This window comes from Rana temporaria, chromosome 10, assembly GCF_905171775.1.
Source record: "Rana temporaria chromosome 10, aRanTem1.1, whole genome shotgun sequence".
Lineage (NCBI taxonomy): Eukaryota > Metazoa > Chordata > Amphibia > Anura > Ranidae > Rana > Rana temporaria.
This window is the reverse complement of record NC_053498.1, coordinates 13,616,791-13,639,863: the sequence shown is the minus strand read 5'-3', so window position 1 is coordinate 13,639,863 and position 23,073 is coordinate 13,616,791. Positions and strand designations below refer to the sequence as shown.

The 23,073-nt window shown below is 51.9% G+C and overlaps 1 protein-coding gene across 1 annotated transcript in view; it reads right to left on the bottom strand.

Annotated features, from left to right (window-relative positions):
- Nucleotides 1-15,027, bottom strand: part of ETFB (electron transfer flavoprotein subunit beta) — a 76,122-nt gene extending 61,095 nt beyond the window's left edge. Inside the window, exon 1 of the mRNA XM_040326985.1 lies at nt 14,895-15,027. Within this exon, the coding sequence (XP_040182919.1) occupies nt 14,895-14,948 (54 nt within the window). The 5' untranslated portion in view covers nt 14,949-15,027. The remainder of the gene's footprint in view (nt 1-14,894) is intronic.
- Between the last annotated feature and the right edge of the window lie 8,046 nt (nt 15,028-23,073).

Genomic DNA, 23,073 nt, shown 5'->3' with positions numbered 1-23,073 from the left:
CAAGATATCCTCCAATACAAGCCTCTTCTACATTCCGGATTGTCGCTGGATCGCAGAGAAATGGCCGCTTCCAAATGCAACTCATCCCTCCTCCCCTGCTGAGCACTGTGGTTCCTCCTGCCAGCCCCTGTGTCCTCTAGGGACTGGGGGGAGAAATCACCAAGGTTGGGATATTTTTGCTGCAAATTCTAGGCGATTCTTCTATCCCAGGAGTCTCAAACTGGTAGCCCTCCAGCTGTTGCAAAACTACATGTCCCATGAGGCATTGCATTGTTCTTTCATGAGGCATTGCAAGGCTGACAATTACAATCGTGACCTCCCTGCCTAGGTGGCACTGTTTAGCCACAGAATGCGAAAGAAAGAAAGAAAGAAAGAAAGAAAGAAAGAAAGAAAGAAAGAAAGAAAGAAAGAAAGAAAGAAAGAAAGAAAGAAAGAAAGAAAGAAAGAAAGAAAGAAAGAAAGAAAGAAAGAAAGAAAGAAAGAAAAGAAAGAAAGAAAGAAAGAAAAGAAAGAAAGAAAGAAAGAAAGAAAGGAGAGGAGAGAGAGGCATCAAGAGAACAACTGTCCGATTGCACACTGCCACCCTGGTTGACCTCTGCGGCCATCTTTGGTGTGGGCAGTGCTAATATATAGCTTGCCATCCCTGCCTAGGTGGCGCTGTTTAGCCACAGAATGCGCGAGAGTGAGAGAGACTGTTCCTCTAAGGCCCCTGTAGATGCATCAAGAGAACAGCTGTCTGATTGGACACTGCCACCCTGGTTGACCTCTGCGGCCATCTTTGGTGTGGGCAGTCCTAATATATAGCACTGCCCCCTTAGATAAATGCAGGAGACTTGTGCGGCTGCAATCTGAAAATAATCATACCCTTTATTGTTGTAATGACCTCTACAGTAGTAAAGGCGACTCTTGGTGGGCTGAAGGAGAAGTTGATGCATTTCACTCCATCTCAGCCCTCACTCGTGACATGAGAGACGGAAGGTCCGTGTTAAAGTGTTAAAAGAAAAACAAAACAAAAAACTGTTTAGTATTATTAACCCCTTAAGGACCACCACACGACTATTTACGTTGGCAGAATGGCACGGCTGGGCATATGGATGTGGGTCGCGAGCATGCCGCCAGCAGCGCGCTTGCGACCCGGTCCTGTGCTCCGTGACCCGACCCGCGGACCCAATCACTGCCGATGTCCCGTGATCGGTTCACAGAGTCCAAGTCTCCTGTATTTATCTAAGGGGGCAGTGCTATATATTAGCACTGCCCACACCAAAGATGGCCGCAGAGGTCAACCAGGGTGGCAGTGTCCAATCAGACAGCTGTTCTCCTGATGCACCTACAAGGGCCTCAGAGGAACATAGGTTCCCCTTGCCCCCCGCTCTCTCTCTCTGCATGGCATTCTACTGCCAAACAGCGCCACCTAGGCAGAGAGGGCAAACAACATCTGCCTACACACAGCGGGAGATTTGCCCATCCGTGCTGCACAGTGCGATAGAACAAGGATCTCATACTGGCGGCCCTCCAGAACTACAAGTCCCATCATGCCTCTGCCTGTGGGAGTCATGCTTCTAACTGTCAGACTTGCAATGCCTCATGGGACATGTAGTTTGGCAACAGCTGGAGGGCCGCCAGTTTGAGGCCCTTGGGATAGAAGAATCTGCTAGAATTTTGCAGCAAAAATACCCCAGCTTTGGCAATTTCTCCCCCCAGTCCCTAGAGGACACAAGGGCTGGCAGGAGGAACCACAGTTCTCAGCGGGGTCATGAGATCAATACTTAGGGATGAGTTGCATTCGGAAGCAACCATTTCTCTGCAATCCAGAATGCAGGAGAGGCTTGTATTAGCTCAGGGGTATCCATAGTTTAATAGGGTTGTCCCGATACCACTTTTTTAGGACCGAGTACAAGTACCGATACTTTTTTTTATGTACTCGCCGATACCGAATACCGATACTTTTTTTTAAATGTGTCCCCAAATGCAGCCATGTCCCCCACATATGCAGCCATGTCCCCAACATATCCAGCCATGTCCCCCATATACGCAGCCATGTCCCCAAACATATTGCAGCCATGTCCCCAAACATATTGCAGCCATGTCCCCAAACATATTGCAGCCATGTCCCCAAACATATTGCAGCCATGTCCCCAAACATATTGCAGCCATGTCCCCAAACATATGCAGCCATGTCCCCCACATATGCAGCCATGTCCCCCCACATATCCAGCCATGTCCCCCGTATATCCAGCAATGTCCCCCGTATATCCAGCAATGTCCCCCGTATATCCAGCTATGTCCCCCGTATATCCAGCAATGTCCCCCGTATATCCAGCAATGTCCCCCGTATATCCAGCAATGTCCCCCGTACCTACTGTTATGATGCCGCTGCCGCATTAATCACCGCGCGGGGAACATTACAGTCAGCGTTCGTTTGAATAGCTGTTTTCCCCACTGCGATGTGTATAGAGACACTCCCCCTTGCTCACGATTGGACAGATCCGTTCAAGGGGGAGTGTCTATGTGCGGCGGGGAAAACAGCTATTCAAACGAAAGCTGACTGTAATGTTCCCCGCGCCGCGGTGATTAACGCGGCAGCGGCGATGGGGGGGGGGTGGAGTATTCTATTTTAGCATCAGCGGTATTAGCGGGAGTACGAGTACTCCCGCTAATACTCGGTATCGGGACAACCCTAGTTTTCAAGCAAAGGACCAGTTTACTGTCTTTTAAGGAGGCCCGATTCTGACCAATGGGGGTAGAAAATGCCCCAGGGCCAAGCATCAGTGAGAATAAACATGGCCCCAGTGTTGATGGGCAGTAGGAGGAGGAATAGTACTCCATCATTGCCATTAGTGGAAGAAATAGTGCCCCATTGTTGGTGTCAGTGGGAGGAATAATGCCTCATATCGTTGGGAGCAATACTGCCCCAGGGGCCAGATAAAGGCTAGCAAAGGGCCACATCCGGCCCTCGGGCCGCAGTTTGCAGACCCCTGTATTAGACGATCTCTTGCAGGGGGCACATCATTTTGCCATTTTTTTATTTTAGCGACTGTTGCTTTAAAAGCGATGTAATGCTGCAAGAATAGAGAAAACACAAAGATGCGAGGAAATATTATTTTCCTGGATTGAAAGCGGGAAACAGAATGAGTGAAAGTGGAATGTTTCCTCCCGCAAAGGCTGCGATGTGATTAGAGGACCGGGGGCCCCGCTTCTCTGCCTCCTACCTCCAGCCGAGGTTAAGCATTCATTCAGCCTGGACATTGAAGTGCATCTGAAGGACACGCTGGTTGTGTGTTGAACAGATGCCAGGCAGTAAGCCTATCCCCCCCCCCCCCCTACACCACCCCCACCCTGCTACTGCAGAGCCATGCCGCACTGGACCATTTAGACATAAAAAAAAAAAGAAAAAAAGGAGAACACCTTTACTATCATCCCTCGCACAATCTCCCCTGATAACCGCACAGCCAGATAAGGAATATGTAAGTCAAATCTCATTTGTGCAATGAGCAGAGATAGGGAATATCATTTTATTTTATTTTATTAAAGCAGCCAGAGCTCCCCCTGCTGGCCAGAAAACAGAAGGACATGTCTCGGATGTAAAAAAAAAAAAAAAAAAAAAAAAAAAGCGGAAAACAGGAGGGGGGGGGGGGGGGCGCTGTAGTTACACAATTCAGTGCTAAGGAATGCATTTTCCTGCTGCAGTTGATTGGCAATAGATGAAAACGGAGGTCTATCATGACTATTCTGCTTATAACAGTTGCTGGCACGGTGCGGTGCAGCAGCTCGCTGTATAGTATATGGTTGCATAAGTCGCTTGTGGGGGAAGCGCACAGCAGGTGGCGCCACCGACACAAGGAGACCGCATACAGATTACAAAGTCATGAAGGAATTCTTAAATCACATTACAGTCTACAGAGGTGAAAGAGATCAACTTGGAGCTGAACTGCAGATGTGGTGCACCAACATGGATGCACCTGGCAGAAAAAAAAAGTAAAAAAAAAAATAAAAAAAAGTTAAATTTTTTTTTTTATATATATATATATATATATATATATATATAAAAATTTACTTTTTTTTTTATTATTGTGTGTGTGTGTACACACACTAAAAAAAAATAAAAATTAAAAATTATATATATATATATATATTATGATTAAAAAAAAAAAAATGGACAATTGTAAAAGAAAAAAATTCCTTATACACTTTAATTAATATGGTTGCCGTTTTTGTATTGCAGTCAATGGGATGTGATATTACTTCGAGGTGAAATGAGACGCGATTTTACATTGAGGTCAATAGGGGGCGTTTTGCATTGCAGTCAATTGGACGCAATTTTGCACCGAGGGTAAAAAGGGACGCAATTTTGCACCGAGGGTAAAAAGGGACGCAATTTGGCACCGAGGGTAAAAAGGGACGCAATTTGGCACCGAGGGTAAAAGGGACGCAATTTGGCACCGAGGGTAAAAAGGGACGCAATTTGGCACCGAGGGTAAAAAGGGACGCAATTTGGCACCGAGGGTAAAAAGGGACGCAATTTGGCACCGAGGGTAAAAAGGGACGCAATTTGGCACCGAGGGTAAAAGGGACGCAATTTGGCACCGAGGGTAAAAAGGGACGCAATTTGGCACCGAGGGTAAAAGGGACGCAATTTGGCACCGAGGGTAAAAGGGACGCAATTTGGCACCGAGGGTAAAAGGGACGCAATTTTGCACCGAGGGTAAAAGGGACGCAATTTTACATTGCCGTCAAATGAGACTCGATTTTACATTGCCGTCAAATGGGACGCGATTTTACATTGAGGTCAATAGGGGGTGTTTTGCATTGCAGTCAATGGGACATGATTTTGCACTGAGGTCAAATGGGACGTGATTTTACATTGCAGTCAAGTCAATGGGAAGCAGCATTTTTTTTTTTTAAATCGGCAAAAGGTACATTTTTTGCCTGTCCGTGCCATTCTGCAGACGTAAATAGTCGTGCGGCGGGCGTTAAGGGGTTAAGCATGCAGAAGGCCGCAAAGCCACGGCCTCAATTACCGGCCGGATCCTGTGTCTCCGCGCACCCCCACCTCGCGACCGCGGCGGGCCCGCGCCCGCCGATAATTGAGGCCGCGGCTTTGCGGCCTTCTTCTGTGATCTGGCGCCATCTTGTGGTGGCCGCTGGCATTACAAGTAAAACAGCAGTTCTAATGTGTTTTTCACTGTCATCTCCTTCACTCTTATTAGAACCCCGAAACATTATATATATTTTTTATTCTAACACCCTAGAGAATAAAATGGCGGTCGTTGCAATACTTCGTCACACCGTATTTGCGCAGCGGTCTTACAAGCGCACTTTTTTTTGGGGAAAAAAATACACTTTTTTAAATAAAAAAATAAGACATTAAAGTTAGCCCAATTTTTTTTTATATTGTGAAAGATAATGTTACACCGAGTAAAATGATACCTAACATGTCACGCTTCAAAATTGCGCCCGCTCATGGAATGGCGACAAACTTTTACCTTTTAAAATCTCCATAGGCGACGTTTAAAAAAATTCTATAGGTTGCATGTTTTGAGTTACAGAGGAGGTCTAGGGCTAGAATTATTGCTCTCGCTCTACCAATCGCGGTGATACCTCACATGTGTGGTTTGAACACCGTTTACATATGCGGGCGCTGCTCACGTATGTGTTCGCTTCTGCGCGCAAGCTCGTCGGAACGGGGTGCGTTTTCTGGCTCCTAACTTTTTTTTTGCTGGCTCCTAGATTCCAAGCAAATTTGGCAAACCCTGTAATAAAGACACTCCCGATCTTTACTCTGACACAAAATTAACGCAGCATTGTATCCATCCATAGAGAGCAAGTACTTCAACTGACTTGCTACCAGCCTCCTGCACAGCCGCTAAAAGCAGCCAGTTTTGCTGTGGTGCAAGAAGTCTGCCGATAGGGGGAGGAGAGAGCCGAGTGACCGAGGAGTGGAGCTCATTAGTCCGACGATTTTCTTTTCTCTGTACACTCACAGGTTTGGGGGGGGGGGCTCATTCACATGTGTGGCAGCCCCTAATGCCCATCTGAAAAGCAATCTCCGGCGGATCACTTTTCACAAGTGTTTAACTGGGGGTGAGGAGGCAATACGTCGCCTCCTCTCCACCTGATAGAACCCGGTTAAATGCTGCCCCATGGCGTCTCTACAGACTTGCACAAGTCGCATTTGGTGGCAGTAACACATAATGCAACATGCCGTGTAATGTTTGCCGCAGGCACAATGCAAAGTGGTTACAGCCCTGAGTGGGTGCATGACCGTTGGCGATTGCCTGGTTTTACCCCCCCTCCCCCCCCCCCCAGACATTCATGGGAACGAGCCCCAAGTGTTACAGTACAAGACTTCTGCCCTGCCAGACGGCTGTGACTTGTAGTAGAACTGTGTCATTCTGACCAATCAGAATCGCTTTGCCAGCAGACGCCTCTTGCACCCTCGCCGCAGTTCCTTGGCCGCCTCCTGCACCCTCGCCGCAGTTCCTTGGCCGCCTCCTGCACCCTCGCCGCAGTTCCTTGGCCGCATCCTGCACCCTCGCCGCAGTTCCTTGGCCGCCTCGCCGCAGTTCCTTGGCCGCCTCCTGCACCCTCGCCACAGTTCCTTGGCCGCCTCCTGCACCCTCGCCGCAGTTCCTTGGCCGCCTCCTGCACCCTCGCCGCAGTTCCCTGGCCGCCTCCTGCACCCTCACCGCAGTTCCTTGGCCGCCTCATGCATCCTCGCCCCCTCATGCACCCTCGCCCCAGTTCCTTGGCCGCCTCCTGCACCCTCGCCGCAGTTCCTTGGCCGCCACCTGCACCCTCGCCCCAGTTCCTTGGCCGCCTCCTGCACCCTCGCCCCAGTTCCTTGGCCGCCTCCTGCACCCTCGCCCCAGTTCCTTGGCCACCTCCTGCACCCTGGCCGCCTCCTGCACCCTCGCCCCAGTTCCTTGGCCGCCTCCTGCACCCTCGCCGCAGTTCCTTGGCCGCCTCCAGCACCCTCGCCGCAGTTCCTTGGCCGCCTCCAGCACCCTCGCCGCAGTTCCTTGGCCGCCTCCAGCACCCACGCCGCAGTTTCCTGGCCACCTCTTGCACCCTGGCTGCTTCTTGCACCCTAGCCGCAGTTCCTTGGCCGCCTCTTGCACCCTCGCCGCAGTTCCTTGGCCGCCTCCTGCACCCACGCTGCAGCTTCCTGGCCACCTCTTGCACCCTGGCCATCCGAGAAGCACTGCCGAGGGGAGAGTGGGGATTTCAAATCCCTGGACAGCTCAACGTCCACAGAGGTAAGTAGAACAAAAGGCCAGGTGGGGTGTACGGTCTTGGTACACCTTTTTCATTTATTCTGTTCACACCACATGCGTTCCATCACAGGTCCCAGAAAGCGCGGCATGCATATGCGCAGTGGGAAGCTGCAAGCAGCCAGAGCCAGCTTCCTAAACCCGAAGACGGCTGAAAAGCCGGCTCAGGTGAGGACAGTGCTGGATCTTTGGACAGGTAAGTGTCCCATTATTGAAAGTCAGCAGATACAGGATTTTTTTTTAAAGGACTGCTTTGGAGGTCTGAACTCTGAATCGCTAAAGAAGCTCTTCTCTTATTCCCCCCTTTCCTATTCAGGATTCCCAACATGCACAAGTCAGCATTGGAAGCTCCTGTATTCCTGAAACCATACAAGAGGCTCTCTTACACCTCTACCCGCCATCTTGGCAGCTAAGCGCGTTCCGTCTGGGTTGTCAGCTGCGTCTTTGATCCAAAATGTAAACGGCTTCTTACTTGAAAAGGGAATAAAAGAACCCCACCAAGCCCCGAAACGCAGCTGTGTTGAGGCCGCATCAAGAGGGAATATGTTCGGAAATTAAGCCCGATAAGGAAGAAATTCATGTTCAAGTGCCGCACTTAAAACTTCCTCCAGCCGTCCAGAAGGTAGAGCTTTTCTCATTCAAAAGCTGAAGAAATCTGTTGATTTTGTTCCCTCCAGAAACATGTCTGGAAATTGAGGGACTGGAAAAAATAAATAAAAAAAAGTGATGAAATCTGTCTTATCCGGGTGATTTACATACAAATCATCCTCCGCTATTGACAGCTGACGCTTATTCTTCATCACAAACAGACACTTCATCCGTGAAGCCATCAAAGAGGGAGAAACAGATAAGCCGGAGCGACGAGTGATTTACAGCACAAGTCACTTCATTAGATCCTGGGAGTCGCGACGACTTACATATTTGCTGCATAAATGCGTCCAAATTGGCGTCTTTCCTCTGTCCTGATAGGATGAAAGATAGAAAAAAGGGGAGAGATCGTCTCAACCTGTATACTGTATAAATATAATGCAAGCCATTGTTGAAATGTTTACAGCTACCCTGGCCACCCCTTGCACCCTGGCCGCCATTCCCTGGCTGCCTCTTGTGCCCCGGCCGCACTCTCTTTCACAGGCCGCACGCTCTCTTCTCTCTTTCAGGCCACCTCTTGCACCCTGGCCGCCTCTTGTGCCCCGGCCGCACTCTCTTTCACAGGCCGCACGCTCTCTTCTCTCTTTCAGGCCGCGTCTTGCACCCTGGCTGCAGTTCTTTGACCACCTCTTGCACCCTGGCCACTGTTCCCTGGCCGCCTCTTGTGCCCCAGCCGCACTCTCTTTCACAGGCCGCCTCTTGCGCCCTGCCTGCGCTCTCTCTCTCTTTCAGGCCGCCTCTTGTGCCCTGGCCGCACTCTCTCTCAGGCCGCCTCTTGTGCCCTGGCCGCACTCTCTCTCTCTCTCTCTCTCAGGCCGCCTCCTGCACCCTGGCTGCAGTTATTTGGCCGCCATTCCCTGCCCGCCTCTTGTGCCCCGGGCCGCGCTCTCCTTCACAGGCCGCACCCTCTCTCTCTTTCAGGCCGCCTCTTGCGCCCTGGCCGCACTCTCAGGCCGCCTCTTGCGCCCTGGCCGCACACTCTCTCTCTCTGGCCGCCTCTTGCGCCCTGGCCGCACTTTCTCAGGCGGCACTCTCTCGCAGGCCGCCTCTTGCGCCCTGGCCGCACTCTCTCTCTCTCTCTCAGGCCGCCTCTTGTGCCCTGGCCGCACTCTCGCCCTCTCAGGCCGCCTCTTGCACCCTGGCTGCAGTTCTTTGGCCAACTCTTGCGCCCTGGCCGCCTCTTGCACCCTGGCCACCATTCCCTGGCCGCCTCTTGCACCCTGGCTGCCATTCCCTGCCCGCCTCTTGTGCCCCGGGCCGCGCTCTCCTTCACAGGCCGCACTCTCTCTCTCTCTTTCAGGCAGTCTCTTGCGCCCTAGCCGCACTCTCTCTGGCCGCCTCTTGCGCCCTGGCCGCACTCTCTGGCCGCCTCTTGTGCCCTGGCCGCACTCTCTCTCTCTCTCTCTCTGGCCGCCTCTTGCGCCCTGGCCGCACTCTCTCTCTCTCTCTGGCCACCTCTTGCGCCCTGGCCGCACTCTCTCTCTCTCTCTCTCTCTCTCTGGCCGCCTCTTGCGCCCTGGCCCCACTCTCTCTCTCTCTCTCTGGCCGCCTCTTGCGCCCTGGCCCCTCTCTCTCTCTCTCTGGCCGCCTCTTGCGCCCTGGCCCCACTCTCTCTCTGGTCGCCTCTTGCGCCCTAGCCCCACTCTCTCTCTCTCTCTGGCCGCCTCTTGTGCCCTGGCCGCACTCTCTCTCTGGCCGCCTCTTGCGCCCTGGCCGCACTCTCTCTCTGGCCGCCTCTTGCGCCCTGGCCGCACTCTCTCTCTCAGGCCGCCTCTTGCACCCTGGCCGCACTCTCTCTCTCAGGCCACACTCTCTCTCTCAGGCCGCCTTTTGCACCCTGGCCGCACTCTCTCTCTCAGGCCACACTCTCTCTCTCAGGCCGCCTCTTGAATCCGGAATGCATTCTCTCACCATCTCTTGTATCATGTCTGCTGTCTCTGACACTGAACATTCACAGGATTTGTTGTCCTTTGGTGATGTCAAGGACCACACTTGAGGCCCCCATATAAAAAAAGTTGACCACCACTGGGCTAGATGATGTTGAACGTCCATTATGTGAATGCGCATGAACAGGTGGCCCCACAGGACACCGCTAGTTGAAGGAGCCACATGAACACTGGAACATGGGGGCCTTAGCAAAGGGACTGCAAAAAAAAAAAAGGCAAGCCTTCCAAGAGAATCAGCATCTAAGCGTCTAATAAGTGTGGAGCTCGGCTGCTGCGATATAAAAAAGGGGTTTATTATTATCACTTTAGGCTGATCTTTTCTTTCCATTAATATCTAAAAACTATTTAAAACTATCCTTCCTAAAGCAAGGGCCCTATAAAAACACGCCGACTCCTGACATATAGTGAATGCATTTAAAATTTCTTTGTCATTAAAACAAGAAAGGCTCCGAGCGCTGGAGACAAAAAGTAACTCCTATTCTGTATAATATAAATATTAAATAGCAGGACTGTGAAAGAAGGACCCTACTTAATATGCAAAGAGCTTGGCAGCTTCTGGGATGACAAATAAGAACCGGCAGTCTACCGCAGGGCTCACCAATGTATGAAATTATAGGAGAGGCGAGAGCACACTGACCCCGAGCGGAAAACATTAACTTTTGTTTCAATCACAAAGTGACCGCATACAGGCATGTGACACCGCACAGTGCCGGTCCGTGGTTAGCATACTGGAGACCTCTGGGGCCCAGTTACCAAAGGCAGGAGTGTGCTCCCCAAAGGCCCAGAGTCTGAGGCTTTGGTGCCCAACTTGCGACCCTCGCCCGGCACACACAGGCTCGCAGACGCCGACCCTCGCCCGGCACACAGGCTCGCAGTCGCCGACCCACGCCCGGCACACAGGCTCGCAGTCGCCGACCCTCGCCCGGCACACAGGCTCGCAGTCGCCGACCCTCGCCCGGCACACAGGCTCGCAGTCGCCGACCCTCGCCCGGCACACAGGCTCGCAGTCGCTGACCCCCGCCCCGGCACACAGGTTCGCGGTCGCCGACCCCCGCCCCGGCACACAGGTTCGCTGTCGCCGACCCTCGCCCGGCACACAGGTTCGCAGGCTTTGGCAGGTTTCTGTAATGTTAAACTCACAGAATAGTAGGTGTGATCCTTTTGGTCCTTGGAGTAGCACTTAAGACTCAAGAAACTTGATCACCACTGGTCTAGGCCAAACCGGTCAGCTCTGGATTTTAACAAATGACACTCACAGGTCAGACCTCTCAAGTCTTCCCTATTTGGGACAGACAACCATTGTGAATCACACAGGAAAAAAGCCTGTAGAAAAGCCTGACATAATGGGGAAGGGAGTTCCAAAGGATAAGAGAGGCTCTAGAGCAGGGGTCAGGGCCAGTTTACTGAGTAAACAATGGCAGATCGTTGGCATTAGGGGGGAGAAATAGTTGGTGTTGTTGGAAGGAATAGTGCCGCAGTGGCAGGAGATATGCCCCACTGTTGCCGGCAGTGGCAGGAGACATGCCCCCACTGTCGCCGGCAGTGGCAGGAGACATGCCCCCACTGTCGCCGGCAGTGGCAGGAGACATGCCCCCACTGTCGCCGGCAGTGGCAGGAGACATGCCCCCACTGTCGCCGGCAGTGGCAGGAGACATGCCCCCACTGTCGCCGGCAGTGGCAGGAGACATGCCCCCACTGTCGCCGGCAGTGGCAGGAGACATGCCCCCACTGTCGCCGGCAGTGGCAGGAGACATGCCCCCACTGTCGCCGGCAGTGGCAGGAGACATGCCCCCACTGTCGCCGGCAGTGGCAGGAGACATGCCCCCACCGTCGCCGGCAGTGGCAGGAGACATACCCTTACCCTTTACCGCAGGGTTGCTTCTCTGTGCAGCCCCACCCTGCAAAACTTGTCCCGCTTCCTTTACCTGACCCAGATCCCACGCCTGGTGCAGTGCCAACTCTGAAAGGTGCCAACTTGCACAACTCAGTCATTTAGAGCTGAAGAGCTAAACGCAAGCTTATTCCAAGAATACATTCTTGCCGATTGAATGCATTTTGGGGGCCCAACTTCCAACCTCGCCAGCAAGCAGGAAGTTACCCGTACTGTTGCAGGAACACAGCGCCACCTACTGTATGTGCTATGCCAACGCTGCTAAAGTACATTACTGTACACACAGCCACTGCACTGCTTAGCGATGGAAACAGTTTGGGCCAGCTTGGCTCGAACAAACTAATTACTGTATATACTCGAGTATAAGCCGAATTTTTCAACACATTTTTTTGTGCTGAAAATGCCCCCCTCGGCTTATACTCGAGTTACCTTTTTGCGCCTGATCTCCCGGACTTTGGGGACCCGGTACTTGGCACACATGTAGCCCCACTCTTCCTCTACAAGTGTGCAAAGTTTGTTGTCCGGGGGACCTACAGCCGGGGAGCACCGATTTTTCAAAGCCGGGCACCCCTTCTAGAGGTCGACCGATACGGGTTTTTCTCTGGCCGATGCCGATATTTAGAAATCTGGGCGGCCGATGGCCAATACATGATGCCGATTTTTGCGGCCGATATTTTAGGCCGTTTTTTTTTTTGTGGCACTGGATGGCACTAATTGGCACTGGAAGATGGCACTGATTGGCAGGTGGCACTAACAGGTGACACTGGCAAGTGGCACTGGTTGGCACCGACTGGCAGGTGCCACTAATTGGCACTGGCAGGTGGCACTGAATGGCAATAGTTAGCACTGGCAGATGGCACTGGTTGGCATTGGCAGGTGGCACTGATGGCTTTAGTTGGCACTGGTAGGTGGCACTGGATGGTGGCACTAGTATTGGCACTGGCAGGTAGCATTGGCAGATGGCACTAATTGGCACTGGATGGTGGCACTGGATGGCAAGTGGCACTAATTGGCACTGGCAGGTGGCACTGGTGCAAAATAAAATGGTGTCAGACCCCCTCTCCCTCCAGTATAGACACTCCCCCCCCCCCCCTGTAGTACAGACACCAGAGAGCGGTGTGTGTCCCACGAGCGCAGGCCCCTCCTCCTCTGTGGGTGTAAACAGAGAGGAGTGCCGCCGCGCTGGGTGTACCAAGATGGCCGCGGCTCCGGAATTAGTACGAAGCCGCGGCCTTTCCTGATGCTACGACTGCAGCGGCAATCCGTGGATTGCCACAGCGGTCACAGCATCAGGAAAGGCCGCGGCTTCGGCCTAGCTCCGGATCCGTGGCACCGCTAGCGGCCATGTAAAATATCGGCCTAATTTGGATAAAAATCGGCCGATATATCGGTCGACCTCTAACCCCTTCCATAGACTCCCATGTTAAACGTCAGTCTAGTCATGACACAGTGAGGCAAGCAGATGGACACCCTAGGCTTCTACTCGAGTCAATACATTTCCCCGTTTACTGCCACCAGCATACGTCATACATGAGTGGCATCGTGGGTCTTCACAGAGCAGCCGGGAACAAGCGTGTACACTCCACAGAAATCTTCAGCAGAAAGCCATCAGGAGGTTGTCCGGGTTAAAGGGCATTGAAACCTGTAATTCTACTTTAACCCCTTACATACCGGGGGAAAGTTTGCCATTTTTCTGCACATGTTAAAATCTGCATTTTTTTTTTTTTCACTAGAAACTGCTGTCTTTTCTGAAAGCAGAGGCTCTGGAGAATAAAATGATTGTAGCTTTCTTATGGTGCTTGATTTTTGCGAAGCAATTTATCAAACTTGGCCTTTCGTGATTGGAAGACGGACTATGCAACTTGCTTGAGTCAGGAGTCACCTAAAGTCCGGGGGCTCCGGTCCCGTCTACTACACCACCCAATGACCGCTCGATGACCGCCCAATGTCCACCCAATGGCCACCCAATGGCCACCCAATGGCCAACCAATGACCGCCCAATGGCCAACCAATGACCGCCCAATGTCCACCCAATGTCCGCCCAATGACCGCCCAATGACCGCCCAATGTCCGCCCAATGTCCGCCCAATGTCCGCCCAATGTCCGCCCAATGTCCGCCCAATGTCCGCCCAATGTCCGCCCAATGTCCGCCCAATGTCCGCCCAATGACCACCCAATGGCAGATTTACAGGGCGCCCTTCTGTGCAGAATCATCTATACTATATCGTTTTATTTTATTATGTGTACGTGATTTTGCACTTCCGGGTCGGGGAAGCACGTGTGCAACACTTTTGCCATTAAAATTGGTCACAGCAGAAGACGATCAGCGAGTGCCGATCAATGGATATCCACCGTCACCTGCCGATTGGCGAGCAGAGACGTGGGGCGGAGCTCTGCCTATGAAACCAAAGCTGGCCCAGCTCCTCCCTCTTTACATGTCATAGCCCTCTCCTCTTCCAGGAGTGCCCTAGTACTGCCTGTGCTGGCCCAGCTCCTCCCTCCTTACACATCATAGCCCTCTTCTGGAAGTGTCCGATAACTGCCTATGCTGGCCCAGCTCCTCCCTCCTTACACATCATAGCCCTCTCCTTTTCTGGAAGGGCCCCATTACCATCTGTGCTGGCCCAGCTCCTCCCTCCTTGCATGTCATATCCCTCTCCTCTTCTGAGAAGGTCCAATAACAGCCTCTGCTGGCCCAGCTCCTCTTATTGCAAGTCACAGTCCTATTACTGCCTGTGCTGGCCCAGCTGCTCCCTCCTTACACATCATAGCCCTCTACTCTTCCAGGAGTGCCCTAATACCGCCTGTGCTGGCCCAGCTGCTCCCTCTTTACCTGCCACAGCTCTCTCCTTTTCTAGAAGTGTTCTATTACTATCTGTGCTGGCCCAGCTCCTCTTAGTGCAAGTCATAGCCCTCTCCTCTTCTAATGGTGCCCTATTACTGCCCGTGCTGGCCCAGCTCCTCTGCCAGCCTTAGGTAATGTATATTAGATGGGGGGGGGAGGTCACTGTGAGCTGAGTAGTCAGAGTTCTGCACTGACAGGAAGCGTTACCATGGTGACAGAGTTCTGTGAGAAGAACACCGACCCCCCCTCCCCCTCCTCCTCCCTCACCGGCCCCGGACAAAGCCGGTTCTCACCTTCACGGCATAGTCTATGACCCGCTTGACACCGACCAGAGCCCTCAGCGCCATCTTTCCTGCCACCTGGGAGAGACCGACTGGAGACTGCGACCAACCAGCGTCTTCAGCGACGTTTCCGGCCAATCAGCTTCTGCGCAACTCTCCCTGCGAATCCGCCGCTGGCCAATCACGATCCTGAGCTCCGCTAGCCAGCCGCGTGCCGGTCCACGTAATAGCCAATCGCTGTCTCGATGATACGCATGGCTCAACGTGAGGGGCGGGGCGATAGGGGGGGACCCGGGCAGCCATGATTGAAATGGGCAAAACAATGGCAAGGTCCTTTGAGGTCAAGGGCAGTCTAGTGTAATCAATGACATGTTGCTTCATTCTTTCTGTACAAAGGGGCTGCTGGGACTTCTCAGCATGTATATAAGTTTATTTTTATAAAGGCATTGATGGGTTCTTATCATTGTGTTTAAAGAGGAACTCCAGAATAAGAAAATATTGTCTTAATACTGGAGTCATGTATATTCTTTTATAAAATCTTGGTGTGCTTTGTGTACAGTAAAACCTTGGATTGCGAGCATTATTGGTCCCTGAAGCATGCTTGTAATCCAAAGCACGTGTTAGGGTGCCCACGTATTTCGGATTGCCCGGGACTGTCCCGCAATTGACATGTCTGTCCTGACACCTTCATTCCGGGACAATACAGTGTGCCGGAATGAAATAGAGGACACAGCCACCCCCTACTAACTAATAACTACAATTCCGGAACTGGTTGCTAGGACCGGCGCTGCCTGGCATCTTGCAACCAGTGACAATTTACTCTCAGACAGTGAGACCGGGAGCGAGGCCTGCGCCTAGTGCAGCACTGCTGTCTAGGGTGCCCACGTGCCCGGGATTGTCCCACAATTCATATTTGTGTCCCGTGTCCCGAGCACCTTCATTCCGGGACAATACAGTGTCCCGGAATGAAAAAAGGAGACACAGCCACCTTTATAAATTATTGCCAAACTGGTTGCTAGGGCTGCCCCGCCTTGCGTCTAGCAACGAGTGACGTCACACTCTCAGAGAGTCTCTCAGAATGAGGCCTTTACCCAGTGCTGCCCTGCGCTAGCCTCTGGCTCCACCCACCTCCTCTTCTTCTCCGGCCGCAGCAGCAGCAGAGAGAGCAGCCAGCCCAGAGAGCGACTCAATAACACTCTCCTCCTGAGTCCCGACTCCTCTAGCCAGTGGCATTCTGCAGTGCTGCCTGCTGCCTGGCTTAGATCCAGATCCACTGCTCAGCTGCCCAGTGCCCGTCCTCCTCCCTCCGGCGGCCCGAGCCACCCGACTGCCTGGAGTCCTGGACCAGGGAACAAACAAACATAGACCGGCGCTCTCAACCACTCACCTCCACACAAGACAAGTCCAGCTCAGAAGGTGAGCAAATGAATTTGCGCGGGGGAGGTGTCCCTGAATGGCAGTTTGGAAATTTGGTCACCTTATTGCTGTCCCCACCCACCTCGGCACCTCCTCTTTCTCCGGCACCCAGCGACAAGCAGTAGGGACTGGTGTGATCTTCACTCTCCAGATAGTGACGCCACTCCTTTCCTTCTATGCACGTGGCTCATGCAGAGGGAGTGACAGCGGCACTGCATCTGGTGGCAGGCTATGGGTGGCAAGCAGCACTGCATCTGGTGGCAAGTGGCACTGCATCTGGTGGCAGGCTATGGGTGGCAAGCAGCACTGCATCTGATGGCAAGTGGCACTGCATCTGGTGGCAGGCTATGGGTGGCAAGTGGCACTGCATCTGGTGGCAGGCTATGGGTGGCAAGCGGCACTGCATCTGGTGGCAGGCTATGGGTGGCAAGCGGCACTGCATCTGGTGGCAGGCTATAGGTGGCAAGCGGCACTGCATCTGGTGGCAGGCCATAGGTGGCAAGCGGCACTGCATCTGGTGGCAGGCTATGGGTGGCAAGCGGCACTGCATCTTGTGGCAGGCTATGGGTGGCAAGCGGCACTGCATCTGGTGGCAGGCTATGGGTGTGCCACGTTCACCTGACAAATAACCCGCCGCCAAATTCCCCATCAACCCCGACACTACATTTCCCTCCGCCCCCCCCCCCCCTCATCTTTTTTGGGGGAAGGTGAGAGAGGGGGTGTGTCCCTGAATGGCAGTTTTGAAATGTGGTCACTCTACTTGTATATCAAAGCAAATTTCCCAAAGCAAGGTTGCCGGGTCTGTTACCGGTCACCTGATTGGCTGAAACGTCAGGTGCTGCGATTGGACGCCTGAGAGAGGACAGAAGAAGACATGGAGGACTTGCAGGACACCGCCGCTGACCCGCTCTGAGGTAAGTGCAGGCAGCATCTGATGGGGCACAGTAGCGGCAAATGATGGGCACACTGGCAGCATCTGATGGGGCACAGTAGCGGCAATTGATGGGCACACAGGCAGCATCTGATGGGGCACAGTAGCGGCAATTGATGGGCACACTGGCAGCATCTGATGGGGCACAGTAGCGGCAATTGATGGGCACACAGGCAGCATCTGATGGGGCACAGTAGCGGCAATTGATGGGCACACAGGCAGCATCTGATGGGGCACAGTAGCGGAAATTGATGGGCACACAGGCAGCATCTGATGGGGCACAGTAGCGGCAATTGATGGGCACACAGGCAGCATCTGATGGGGCACAGTAGCGGCAATTGATGGGCACACTGGCAGCATCTGATGGGGCACAGTAGCAGTATTTGATCGGCACACTGGCAGCATCTGATAGGGCACAATAGCGGAAATTGAAGGGGACACTGGCAGCATCTGATAGGGCACAGTAGCGGCATTTGATCGGCACACTGGCAGCATCTGATAGGGCACAATAGCGGAAATTGAAGGGCACACTGGCAGCATCTGATGGGGCACAGTAGCGGCATTTGATCGGCTCACTGGCAGCATCTGATAGGGCACAATAGCGGCAATTGAAGGGCACACTGGCAGCATCTGATGGGGCACAGTAGCAGCAATTAATGGGCACACTGGCAATTGATGGGTACAGTGGCTGCGTTTGATGGCACAGTGGCAGCAATTTATGGGTACAGTGGCTGCGTTTGATGGGCACAGTAGCTGCATAGGATAGATGAGTGAGGGAGCTGTAAAAGAAGTGGGAAGGTTGGAAAAGTAGATAAGAGTCTGGTCATGGTGGAACATCCAAATTTAAGTGTCGCTTTGTGCAATAGTTCAACAAAAATGCTGAAATTCTGAACAATCCCCCGATGTGATCCTTCATCTCCTCCAGATCCTTTAAATGGAGAAAAACATCCCCATGGTAGGAAGATTGTGGTCCCAGCCAGGGGCCCCAGTGGACACATTGGATTTCGGCAAGATGTGTAATCACCCGCCGCTTCCAATGAGACATCTATTGGCTACATCCAGCCAAAAGGTAAAATTGGAAGCAAATTGGAACAATCTTTCGATATTATACCCAAATTTCATTGTATGTGATAGGGTGACCACGTGTGACGGATTGTCCGGGACAGTCCCGCATTTTGCAGGTCTGTCCCGGGCACATTCATTCCAGGACAATACAGTGTCCCGGAATAAAACTGACACATCCACCCCCCCCCCCCCCCCCGTGCCAATCTGATGCCCACAAAAAAAGGCTGCCTTATCACCGCTCTACTCACTGGGGTAGATTCACGTAGGGGAGCGCAATGATACGGCGGCGCAGCGTATCGTATTTACGCTACGCCGCCGTAACTTAAAGGAGCAAGTGCTGTGCTCACAAAAAGCACTTGCTCCGTAAGTCGCGGCGGCGTAGCGTAAATGGGGCCGGCGTAAGCGCGCGTAATTCAGATGTGGAAAGGGGGCGTGTTTTATGTAAATGTATGATGACCTGACGTGATCGACGTTTTTTTACGGACGGCGTATGCGCCGTCCGTGTACATATCCCAGTGTGCCTTGCTTCCAAGTACGGCGCAACGACGTATTGGTTTCGACGTGAACGTAAATTACGTCCAGCCCTATTCGCGAACGACTTACGCAAACGACGTAAAAAATTGAAATTAGGTAATTAGCATATTCTACGCCGACAACAACGGAAGCGCCCCTAGCGGCCAGCGTCAGAATGCACCCTAAGATACGACGGCGTAAGAGACTTATGCCAGTCGTATCTTAGGCTACAGTCGGCGTATCTTGCTTTCAGAATACAGAAAGTAGATACGCCGGCGCAGATTTGAATTTACGCGGCGTATCTATGGATACGCCGGCGTAAATTCTATCTGAATCTACCCCACTGACAGTACTTGTCCTGGCCAGGAATGCCTAGAGGAGCACAGTCCCCGCCCCCTGCTTGTGATTGGAGGAATCATAAATCCCACCTCTTGCGTCCAATCACTGTGCTGTGATTCGTTACAGCACAAGCTGGTTTTTGGGAAGGGAGGGTGTCCCCTGAATGGTAGTTTGGGAATGTGGTCACCTTAGTATGTGACCAAACAATAATTTTTAAATGCTGATTGATATTTAAAAAGAGGACCCAACCCTGTGGAATCTGGCAAGCAGAGGGCAAAGGATTAGTCACCAATATTGCCTGTAGGTTCCCTACAGCCAAACTTTTCCCCATCACTGGCTTACCAGAGCTTGTTCTGCACGTCGCACCTGTGTGGTGTGTGGAGGCGGACATCTTGGTAGAAGCAGGGCTTTGCTTCCTCATAACGGAGCAGATTGGGGATCCAATGACTGGTGGGGTAATAATGAAGAAGCAGCAGGAGAGGTGGAGTAGCACAGATATATATGAAGCAGAAACAGGAAGATCCTTGCACTACAGATCCTCAGGTACAGCTTCCTCTCCAGCAAGGAGAACAGTGTGCACTGCAGAGGTGTTTTCACCTAATGGGGTATTTTGGTTGTCGTTAAAAGTTGGTGGGCCCACGGATTTTTTTTTTATCGTTCTATTTATTTTCTTAACAGACACAACAAGACACAGTAAAACCTCATACACAGTGGGGTAGATTCAGGTAGGGCTGCGCACTGTTACGGAGGCGCAGCGTACCGTTTTAACGCTACGCCTCCGTAAATTACTTGCGCTACGCTTCATTCACGAAGCAGTAGCTCCGTAATTTGCGCGGGCGCTCCGTAAAACTGCCCGGCGTAAGCGTGTGTAATTTAAATGATCCCGTAGGGGGCGTGGATCATTTAAATTAGGCGCGTTCCCACGCCGAACGTAGTGCGCATGCTCCGTCGGGAAACTTTCCCGACGTGCATTGCAGTAAATGACGTCGCAAGGACGTCATTTGCTTCAACATGAACGTAAATGGCGTCCAGCGCCATTCACGATTCACTTACGCAAACAACGTAATTTTTAAAAATCGCGACGCGGGAACGACGGGTATACTTAGCATTGGCTGCTCCTGCTAAAAGCATGAGCAGCCTTACGCAGAAACCGACGAATGCAAACGACGTAAAATGCGAACGCAAGGCGCACGTACGGTTGTGAATCGGCGCGAGTATGCAATTTGCATACTCTACGCTGACCACAACGGGAACGCCCCCTAGTGGCCAACGTAAGAATGCAGCCTACAATACGACGGCATAAGAGCCTTATGCCAGTCATATCTTAGGCTGCAGTCAGCGTATTGAGCTTTCTGAATACAGAAAAGTCGATACGCCGGCGCAACTAAGCAATTGTGCTGTGTATCTATGGATACGCAGACGCAATTGCTTACTGAATCTACCCCATTGAATCAGAGATAATAAAAAAGGAGCTTCAAAATCTATTAACATTACATACATGGCATAACGGCTTCTTACATATTCTTTGCAAGGAGACCAACCGGGCGTTCGGGCATTAAACCTACCTTTACGTGCCCAGCTCTTCCAGTTTTATTTCTATCTAAGAAAATGTATTAAAACCTCTAAACAGGGATGATGGGAAATCCCCATAATAGACACAGCAAGTGTAGTGTCCACACTCAGGGATTCAGAGAAGAGAGGTAGCAGGGGGCTTACCGTGTAGCATTAAAAAGAAACAGATGACACAAATTCTTGCTTTTAGCATTTTGTTTTATATGAAGCAGTTACAACAATCAACTTGCATACAGTAGGATTTGGGGAGCCAAGCTTCCTTAAATAGGCGTGCTGCATTGTTCCAACAGGGAACTGCTATGGCAAGGAAGTCCCTGTAGAGGGCGCTGTCCTAACCTTGCCGCTATGCGGAGTGTCTTCATGTGTTCAAGGGCCTTGATTAGTCTATGTGGTGGCCAGAGGCGGCTCTAGGCTTTGTGAGGCCTTAGGCAAAACTTGACATGGGGGCCCCACTCACACCCATGATGGGAAAAATAATTCAAAGGACAAGAGCCCCTTCCCCACAACCCTGTCCGGTGGTTGTGGGGGTTTGTGGGCAGGGGGCTTTTTGGAATCTGGAAGCCCCCAGATCCTGCTCTATAATAACTAAGGGGCGGGGGCCACCCAGTGATGTCACCTGGTGAACCCGCCCCCTTGTGACGTCATTGACTGAGGGCATGCTGAGTCACTGACATCACAAGGGGTGGGGGTCACTGATATTCACTGGTTGTTAGGGAGGCTGGCGGCCCCGCTCCTGAGTCAGGGCTCCTAACGCTGCCTGAGCACAGCAGCGTTAAGGTCCCCTGTGCCTCAAAACTGGGGTAATGCATTGGGTAAGTTAGGCGGCCGCGAGGCCCCTGTGAGTGCGAGGCCTTAGGCGACCGCCTAATTTGCCTAATTAGAGAGCCGCCTCTGGTGGTGGCTGCATTCGTTTTATTTTTAAGGCCTTCTTCTTTATTTTTACCCAACACTTCCTATGCAAGGGTGACAATCCTAAGCTGTTGGACTACAAACACCCCCCCCCTCCCCACCTCATCATCATCATCTCCATTATATGATGCAGAGGGGTTATGTAGTTTACATAGGATGGGGCAGATCCACAAAAGAATTACGCCGGCGTATATATTGATACGCCGCATAATTTTAAATTTCCCGCGTCGTATCTTTGTTTTGTATCTACAAAACAAGATACGACTGCATCTGGGATCGATCCGACAGGCGTACGTCTTAGTACGTTGTCGGATCGTAGATGCATTTTTCCGCCGGCCGATAGGTGGCGTTTCCGTCGAATTCCGCGTTGAGTATGCAAATTAGCTAGTTACGGCGATCCACGAACGTACGTCCGGCCGGCGCATTTTTTTACGTCGTTTGCGTTCGGCTTTTTCCGGCATATAGTTAAACCTGCTATTATGAGGCGTACTCAATGTTAAGTATGGCCGTTGTTCCCGCGTCAAATTTTGAATTTTTTAAGTCGTTCGTGAATAGGGATTTGCGTAGAATGACGTCACCGTCGGAAGCATTGGCTTGTTTCCGGTTTATTCTCGAGCATGCGCAATGGGATACCCCCACGGACGGCGCATGCGCCGTTCAAAAAAAACGTTGTTTACGTCGGGTCACGACGTATTTACATAAAACACGCCCCCATCACATCCATTTGAATTCCGCACCCTTACGCCGCCAATGATACACTACGCCGCCGTAACTTACGGCGTGAATTCTTTGAGGATTCGAAAAAAAATAATAAGTTACGGCGGCGTAGTGTATCTTAGATACGCTACGCCCGGCGGATATATGGACCTGCGTGGATCTGCCCCGATAACTATAAAAGCTGATAACATTGTCATCATCATTGGTAATAACAGGAAGGTAGAAGGACACTAGATTTTATTTGATAGATATAAAGATAGCTGCGGAGTGCTAGAAGTGAGACTCTCTAAATATGAAAATATTGGGCCAGATTCACAGAAGAAATATGCCGGAGTATCTACTGATACTCCGGCGTATTCTCAAATTTGCCGCGTCGTATCTTAATTTGTGATTCACAAACAAGATACGACGGCATTTGGCTAAGATCCGACAGGCTTACGGCTTCGTACGCCTTCGGATCTTAGGCTGCAATACTTCGGCCGCCGCTGGGTGGAGTTTGCGTAGTTTTCCAGCGTCGGGTATGCAAATTAGCTTTTACGGCGATCCACGAAGGTACTCGCGTGCGTTACGTCGTCGCAAGTCGTTTTTTCCCGTCGCAAAGTTAAGCCTGCTTTTTCAAGGCTTAACTTTACACCAGCCATGTTAAAGTATGGCCGTCATTCCCGCGTCGAATTTCAATTTTTTTTTTTTCCTATGACGTCCGGGAATACGTTACGCACGTCGCCGTTC